The sequence below is a fragment of the Equus quagga genome, chromosome 5, assembly GCF_021613505.1.
Source record: "Equus quagga isolate Etosha38 chromosome 5, UCLA_HA_Equagga_1.0, whole genome shotgun sequence".
Classification (NCBI taxonomy): Eukaryota; Metazoa; Chordata; class Mammalia; order Perissodactyla; family Equidae; genus Equus; species Equus quagga.
Genome location: NC_060271.1, coordinates 31,489,838 through 31,498,670, shown reverse-complemented (window position 1 = coordinate 31,498,670; position 8,833 = coordinate 31,489,838). Strand labels below are relative to the sequence as shown.

Genomic DNA, 8,833 nt, shown 5'->3' with positions numbered 1-8,833 from the left:
ACAAGGAACTTGGGCTGAAGTTACCCCGAACAGCTGCCTTAAGGGTGAACCGAGGCAGATGGGTACCCCGTGGCCTTTGCACAATCACCCTGTGAGATAGGCACTAGGACCACTCCCATTTTCACAGGTGAAAAAAACGGCTTAGAGAGGTTAAGTGACGTGCCCAGGCCCCCAGGGGTGCACAGGCTCCTGTGCTTCAGCCATTTTAGGAAACAAAGAATCCAGAGGCTGCTGGAAGGCTGGGAAAGTCAGAGACTGAGACCCAGGATAGGCCCACCAGACCTGCTCCCAAGGCTTTTGCAGAAGGTTCCAGTTTTGCCTAAAGTTCCTATCAGCTCAAAATGCAAGTTTATGTCATCAGGGGAGAAGCACAACAAGGCCCTTTGTGCCCTGCAGGCTTCCTCTGCAGCTCAGGCCACAGATGGGGCCATAAGGAATGCGCTGCCAGCGCCTGGGCAGGTGCTGAGGCTCAGGACCTCCCAGGGGCCGTGGAACTCGGGGGCACCACTGTACTCATCACTCAGAAAGGCTCGGCTCAAGACGATCAGTTCCCTGCCAAAAGGGACCGCGTCTGAAGTCATCAGAGGCCCCCAAAGCCAGCTGGGAACAGGGAAGAGCACAGAGAGTTTGGGAAGAGATGAGGAGCAGGGAAGAAATCTTTCTACATGGCGTGGAAGTCATACCTGCCTGAGCCAAACCGTGTGTCACCTGTTCTGCACCTGTGACTGCAGTGGGGTGGGGTGAGATCTGTGTGGTCTAGTATTTTTCAATTCAGAGAAGGCTGAGAGGTTCGGATGTGAGGGAAGGGACGCAAAGGTCTGCCAGGCCACTGTCAAAGATCACGACACCTCAGCTATGAGGCTCTGCAGTCTCTGAGTTGCTACAAGAGGTTTGTCAACACAGATTCTTAGCGTCATACCCCAACTAGGCTCCCCCATTTAACCCAGCATTATTAATATCTGATTATTAATTTGCAAAAGAATTCTCCCTCTGGTCCCTAATGCCCCATGCAGAGTTCAGCATTTTTCTTCGTTTTGATTTTTATTTTTTCTCCAGTTACAACGGCTTAGTGCTTTCTCTTTATTCTTCCTCACCTTGTTCACTGAAATCCTGGCTGGCGGTTCTGTCAGCAGAACTACAAAACCAAAAAGGCGACAACATTTTAGAGCTTTCCCTGTGTCACCCAAGGAGGCTAGGGGAAGGGCACAGGAAGAAGAAGGTAGAGTCTGGAGCCACACAGACTGGAGTCAAGGTCCCACCTCTGCCATTATTGGCTGTGTGACCTTGAGCAAATCACTCATCTGTAAGATGGGATCATAATGCTGGCCAGGGCAAGGGGATCAGGTAATCAATGAATGAAAATTCGGTGCTGGGCATGTGGTGGGCTCTCAATTCATGGTCAAAAATATCACTGTGGGGGCCGGCCCGGTGGCGCAGCGGTTAAGTGTGCATGTTCCGCTTCGGCGGCCCGGGGTTCACCAGTTCGGATCCCGGGTGTGGACGTGGCACTGCTTGGCAAAAGCCATGCAGTGGCAGGCATCCTACATAGAAAGTAGAGGAAGATGGGCACGGATGTTAGCTCAGGGCCAGTCTTCCTCAGCAAGAAGAGGAGGATTGGCAGCAGATGTTAGCTCAGGGCTAATCTTCCTCAAAAAAAAAAAATTCACTGTCATTATTACTAATGACTTGGTGGACTTTAGACCTCCCAACGTGGCAATGGACGCTACCTGAAAATGTTGTCAGAAGCTGTGCAGCTGCCACCTCCAGTGGGCCCTGCCTCTCTCACTAATAGGAATCAGGGAGGAGGAGCTGGGTTGGGAACATGCAGACTGTCCTTGTGCCCCAATCACAAGAGCCACCATTTACTGAGCACTTCTAGGCTAGGCAGCATTAGTGTGTATTAACTCATTTCATCCTCGCAGTCACCTGATGAGACAGGCACTGTATCACTCCCATTTTCACTGGTAAAGAAGCAACTTAGGTTAAGTGACTTGCCCAAGCTCCCATAATACTAGTAGGTGACAAACTCAGAATAGTAAGAACAGTAGTTTCTACGTATATACGTGCTCAGGGCTTTTTTGTATAGTTGACAGGTTGTTCACTGCACAAGAGAGCCTGGCCAAAGGGGCAAGTTGAGGCTGAAACTTAGTCCCTGCTCTGTGTGCCAAGCTCTGTACCCTGGTGCAAGACGGTGTCTACCTGGAGGCTGGGAAACCTTTTTCTAATTTGACAAAGATGCCATATGAGCGATCAGAGGCCCCGTTAATGCTTTGTGTATACTGCCTGCTCTAATCCTCGAAACAGCTCTGTGGGCTAGATATTAATCCTCCCATTTTATAGATGAGGAAATCAGGTCTAGAGGGTTCAGATCACTTAGCTAAGTCACTCTGTAAGTGACAAAGTTAGGATTTGGACCTGATGCCAAAGTCCATGCTCCAAACCACTACATCACTATGCTGGCCTCATCTCTAAGTGCTCAATGAGTGAATAAAGGAAAAATACATAATCATCTGACTTTTACCTTAAAAAGTACGGCAGTTCTAATGAGGCCCCAGGGGTATCAAGGCTCTTAGTAAGGTTGTAAAAAACTCAGATTGATCAGGAATTTGGCGCACTGTCTTTCAAACTATAAAGTCCAAACTATGTGACTTTATGCTCGTTAAGCATTTCGGTAGCCCAGCGTCCTTGTGTGACAAGTGAGAGTAATACTGTAAGGAATGCTTCTCATAGATGTCTGCAAAGTGTGTGTGCATTTGTAATAATGTTCACGTCAACCATAGGGGAAAGGCATTATCACCGTTTTGCTCAGGGAGGTGAGTGACATGCTCCGGGTCACACAACGAACGAGTAGGGCAGAGCGGAGACATGAAACCAGGGCTCCTGACGCCCCGTCCCATGCTCAGTCTTGGGCTCCTTGCTAAGTACCTTGGAACTTTTGGAGCACCTGCAGCCTGCCTGGTGGCTCAGACATCACACGGTGCGTGCACATGCAGGCCAGATGGCACTGGCAACTGACAGTAATCACATGACCACACTCAGTTTTTTCAGAAGACGTGGCAGGAAGGAGCCCTCTGGGAGGAGTCTTTGCGTGGCTCCCATGCCTGAAAACAAAACCTCGGCCTTTGCAGGAGCTGGGGCAGCCTGGGTTACAGCCTTGGGTAATGTAAGGCTTTTCCAGAGCTGGCTTGGGAGGGGAGGACGACCTGGGAGCATTTGGGGGCCACGCCCCTCTGATGGGGCTCAGCCTTCCTCCCATCCCAGTTGTGGCCAGGTTTAAAGGAAATATCATCTGTGAAAGTGCTTTGCAAAGGGGTGTGGTCCAGATGCCGAGTGCCGTTGTTTTTCTTCCCCTCTGTGGATCTCGGGCGGGCGGCTGATTGCATCTGTGCTCAAATGACAGACCTGCCCATCCTGTGATAAAATGTGGGCTGCTGCCCCCACCCTTGCTGGGTGCCTTCCAAAACAAAACACACACACATGCACTCTCTCCCCACCTCCTCAACAGCAACCCACCACTCTCTCCAGCTCTGCAGACCCACTCTGCACAGGCTGGCGCAGCCCCCCATGTATGAGGCCCCTTCTGGGCCGTGGATATGCTCCTCCTTATGTGAGGCAGCATCTGTGAATGACAGGAGAGGGAGAAAGATACAGACCTTCCAGCGATTGCCACATTCATTGCATAAGACGAAGGTAGTCATGGGCTCATCAGCACTTCGCGTCTGCACCTGAGAGACAGAGAGAGCACGAGAATCGCTCATGATGTCACTCCCCTGCTCTAGGACCTGCCATGGCTCCCACTGTCTGTGGTAGTAGGTCCAAATCCCAGAGCTTGGCATTGTTATTCCCACCCCCTTTGGCAATACCCTTATCACTGAGAACTCCATCAGGTGTACTTTCCCCTCCTCTCACAGGTCCATCAGCTCACTTCCAGGATCTCACTGGCCCCGCCTGACCTTTGCATTCTCACTCTTGTTGATCCTCTGACCTCATCTCTCTTCTCTTGCCTCAAGATTCATCTCCTGCAGGAGGTTCCTGACCCTGCTCTGAACACACCCTGTTGGATGTGCCTCACTGATCAGAACTTGTGAGCTGGAAACCCCCTTAGAGATCATCTAGTTTGTTTCTTATTTTGCAGCTGGAAGAATTGAGGCCCAGGGAGGAAAAGGGATCTGAAGATCATTGGGACTAGTTAACATTACGTTTTCCAGTTTCTCATGCCCGTCACCAAACCATTCAGGTGCAGGAAACCCCTGGCACTTCCAGATTTAACCATGGCTGTTCTGATTTTCTACAGCCAACCCTGGATGGCCATGACATGTAGCGAGTTGTTACTTTGCTGACACACAGCCATGAGGGATGTCACCCGGGATTCCGTGGAGTGGGAGGGAGTCCCCCAGCTGAGTGAGCCCAGCGGTCAGACAGGAGGACACAGCTTAGCACAGCCTTGTCACTGGGGAACAAGGACACCTGAGGAGGGGTAATATTGGGGTTTCTCTGTGCAGAGAAAACTCTGCTAATGGACAGTTTACTCCTGGTGGGAGACGATGTGTGGGAAACACATCACTCCACGTGAAAACGTGCTTGGAAGGGAGCAGGAGCTTGTGCAAACATCTCCAAATTCTGGAGTCAGAATTCTCCGAGGGCGTCCCCCTGAATGGCAAGGCTGACTGTATTTCTGCTGGAGCCGCACATCCCCCCGGGCAAGGTGCTCTTCATAAATCTCGCTTCCCAGCAGATGGGGGAATGAATAGAGTTCCAGAAAGACTAGGCACTAATTAGAATTCAAGAATATTGGTGCCCCAAGGGCATAATGTGTGCACCTCAGAAACTGGAGTCAGTTCTCTGGTTTAAGCCTTTCAGAGAAGGGACCTCCACAGCCTTCTGTGCCTCCCTACTTTGAGGCAATACTCTTCACCCTTAGAACTGAGGCTAAATACCTCAGGCTTTACCGACCACGTTGGCTGTGCTGCAGGCAGAAAGGTCTGGATCTGCGTTTATTACAATCTCTGCCACTGACCATCCTTGACACCTTGGGCAAAGCTGCAAAGCCTGTTTCTTGTCTGGGCCTCAGCTTCCCAGTGTGTAAAATGTGGGAGCTTTTATATTGCTAGGTTCTCTTCCAACCTTCCATGGCTCTATGGAGTTCTGCGCCCTGTTACTCTGGTTCCTCTTAGTTTTGCTTCAGAGCAGGCCAGCACACCCTCGCCAAGCCTCATAGACACAAATCTGGGTGACCGTACGTGCAGGAGAACACATCCTACAAGCCACAGGGGCACCATGTTGGTGTATCAAGACGCGCCCTCTGTCTGGAGCCTGGCTGTTAGCCCTTCCTCCCCTCTGGCTCTTCCCTCAGCTCTCCCTGGGTCTCCGCATCCAGGCCCCCGTGGCCTCCTCCCTCATACCTGGTTATAGGTACAGTTCTTCTTCTTGCATTTGCTGCACTGGAAGAGGTCAGTGGTGGTGCCGCCTGTCTTGGCCATCTGGTGCTCACGGATGGCCTCCTGGGTCATGGCATTCCTCAACTCCCTCAGCTCATCACTGGCCATTTCCTGGAGAGAAACGAGTCTGCCCTTTAGGGCCAGGGAGCCCCATAACCCTTGCCCTACACCCAGTTTCTAGAGAGGCTGAACAGAGGAGTGGGGAATGTGTTAGATTGAGTACAAGGAGCTGGAGGGAGGACTGGCTATACAAGAGTTCCCCATTCCATCTCCAGGTGAAGGTCAAACCTGGGGGCTCTGACTTGGCCAAGCACGGCAGGGCGTGTACAGGAGAGCAGAAGGCAAACAGCTTCCACTCCAAGATCAACACTCTTGTGTATATTTGCTCAGATCTGGTGCCTGGCCTGCCTGCCAGGACCTGGGTGCCTGCCTGAACCTTCCTGCTTGAGCTGACTTCAATACTGACCACCCGATCTGTGATGTTCCCCTATCCTTCCAGCCTGGACTTGACCCAGTGCCTGTCTGAGCTGTGATCACTGCCCAGTCCATTCTGCCTGGTGGAAACCTTGGTCTCAACTCTCCATGACACACTGCTGCTACCCCCAACCCAAGCAGGAGCTGAAGCTCCTGGGTTCGCAGAGCTCACGGCTCACCTGTGAAAGCATCAGAGAGTGTCTTTTTCCATAAGTTCCTACAGAACAGCCTCCTGTCTCCCCTCAGCTCACTGCAGACACTCAGTGTCTGTGTTATCCAGGTCCTTCCCTGCTTTATCCATCTTCCTGGCCATTTGACTCCCCTCAAACCTCTGCAAGAGGACAGCAGAGAGCTGGGACACTCAAACTGGGGAGAGCTCTAGTTGGGGTTGGTTTGGGGGGAAGGAGGATGGCTAAGGTTAAAATGAGGATTTGGGCCGCTGGCCCTGTGGCTGAGTGGTTAAGTTCGTGTGCTCCGCTGCAGGCGGCCCAGTGTTTCGTTGGTTCGAATCCTGGGCGCGGACATGGCACTGCTCATCAAACCACGCTGAGGCAGCGTCCCACATGCCACAACTAGAAGGACCCACAATGAAGAATATACAACTATGTACCGGGGGGCTTTGGGGAGAAAAAGGAAAAAATAAAATCTTTAAAAAAAAAAAAATGAGGATTTGGTACTGGCTAAACATTCTCATTGTTGCTATCTATCCTGACCCCTTAAACCATGGAGAACAGAGTTGGCACAAAGGATAAATGATTTTAGTGTGCTGACCACTGCGTTATAACCACTTGGGCTTCTTGATAAAAGGTAGATTCTTATGAATCTAAAACTCTAAAGGCAGGCCCAGGAATGTGCATTCTTACTAGTGCCCCAAGTTACTCTGGCACACACTAACGTTTAAGTCCTACACGGGGCCGGCTCCGCACCTGAGTGGTTAACTTCCTGTGCTCCGATTGGCGGCCCAGGATTTCTCCGGTTTGGATCCTGGGTGCGGACATGGCACCGCTCATCAAACCATGCTGAGGCGGTGTCCCACATGCCACAACTAGAAGGACCCACAACTAAAAATATACAGCTATGTACCGGGGGGCTTTGGGGAGAAAAAGGAAAAAATAAAATCTTAAAAAAAAAAAATCCTACTGTGTTAAATTCAAGGACGAGATCCTAACCAATGGCAGGGCTATATAGAAAAGCCAATCAAGGAGAGGCCACATAAACAAGCAGCTGACTTTAACTTGGGGGGACTTTCTAGAGCATAATGCATCCATTCATTGAAAATGTATCCGATGTCAATTTATTGCATGCCTTTAACTGCATTCGTGTGCTGGTAAACCAACTTTGGTTATAGGGGTACCTGATTTGTAGCATTTACCAATTTCCATGGTGTAGATACTCCAACCATGGCCAATTTCAAGGTACTGATGTATTGTAACTGAATGCAGAGTTGGCAACAGCTACACAGACTCATCGCTCGAGCTGGCAGGAGCCGGCTGCAGCACACCCCGCCCTCTAAACCCTAAAGATCCAGACATAAAGATTTGGTTCCTGTTCCCAGTAATGCTAATCTGGCAGAGCAGCCAGGCATTTACACAAGATTGCAAGATAAAGTGCTAAAGCAAAAGTTTACAAAGTGCAGGGGGAGCCTAGAGTACCTGGCTAACTGCTTGGGGACAGGGAAGGCTCATGAAAGAAGCTGACACCTTCACTAGTCTTGAAAGATAAGCAGGACTTCCCAAGGGGGATGGCACATTCCAGACAAAGAGAATAGGAGACACAAAGGACCAGAGCAGGGCCGGCTCCTCCGTGGTGTAGTGGTTAAGTTCATACCCTCCGCTTCAGCGGCCCAGAGTTCACGGGTTCAGATCCTGGGCACAGACCTACACACCACTCATCAGCTATGCTGTGGCAGCATCCCACAAACAAAATGGAGGAAGACTGGCACAGATGTTACCTCAGGGCCAAGCTTCTTCACACACACACACACACACACACACAAAAGATCGGAGGACAAGAATAACATATTTGGGGGTGGGTATTTGGGGTAGTTTCAAGGTGAGGAGTGTGGGAGACATGTGTGGGGTAGGATTGTGGAAAGAGAGTCTTGTGTGCCAGCTAAGAAACAGAGAACAGAAAAACCTACCCACTCACTCACCAGTTCATTTACCTATCTTGCCCTGCCTCCTCTGGAAGCAGGCAGTATTAAGACACATAAAGTAAGTGATGTAGAAAATGAGGAAAATAAGGGTAGGAGATGACACTGGCCTCACGTTGTATCCACGGTTAGAGAAGGGCCCCAAATGTGAATCTGATAAATATTTGTTGAGCACTTATGACATGCCAGGCACTGGTCTCAATGCGGGATGAACCATGAACAGACAAAATCCTCTTCTTGCGGGGCTGACAGTGTGTCCACTCGACAGCTCTAAAGGAAATCTCAGAATCTGTGACATTCTTTGATACATCCAGGTAGAGAGGAAAAAAGAGAAGAATGAGGGAATGAGGTGGACTAGGAAAGAGACACAAGAAGGGAGCCAGGGAGAATGAGGATGCAGAGAGGGATGTCCACCCACACGGGCATCCGCCGTCCCATGCTCTCCCTGCTGGGGGCTCCCTGTCCTCTGAGCCACAGCACAGCAAGTAGCCCAAACCCAAGCTGTTATTTTTCTTATTGGAGGAAAAATGGTCCTACATTTCTTATAGAAACTTGCTGCCTGGGGTAAAAGATGACCCGAGGATGAAGGTCTCGGCATCCGTTGCCTGGGTTGCTGGGGAGGCCGGGTCCCTGAGGGCTGGCCCTGGCAGTCCCTGTGGAGGGCCTGGCAAGTTCCTGGCTTGCTCCCCTTGGCCTGGTCAGCCTCTTCTTGGGCCTGGGTTGGTCACTCGATTCTCTTGTCCTGTCCCAGTGAACAGTCCTCAGATGG

General features: G+C 50.8%; 1 protein-coding gene across 1 annotated transcript in view; it reads right to left on the bottom strand.

Annotated features, from left to right (window-relative positions):
- Positions 1-1,028: 1,028 nt before the first annotated feature.
- Positions 1,029-8,833, bottom strand: part of TCEA3 (transcription elongation factor A3) — a 32,082-nt gene continuing 24,277 nt past the window's right edge. Inside the window, exons 9-11 of the mRNA XM_046663400.1 lie at positions 5,403-5,549; positions 3,654-3,725; positions 1,029-1,135 (exon numbers count right to left, since the gene is read on the bottom strand). Coding sequence (XP_046519356.1) covers positions 1,127-1,135; positions 3,654-3,725; positions 5,403-5,549 — 228 coding nt within the window. The 3' untranslated portion in view covers positions 1,029-1,126. The remainder of the gene's footprint in view (positions 1,136-3,653; positions 3,726-5,402; positions 5,550-8,833) is intronic.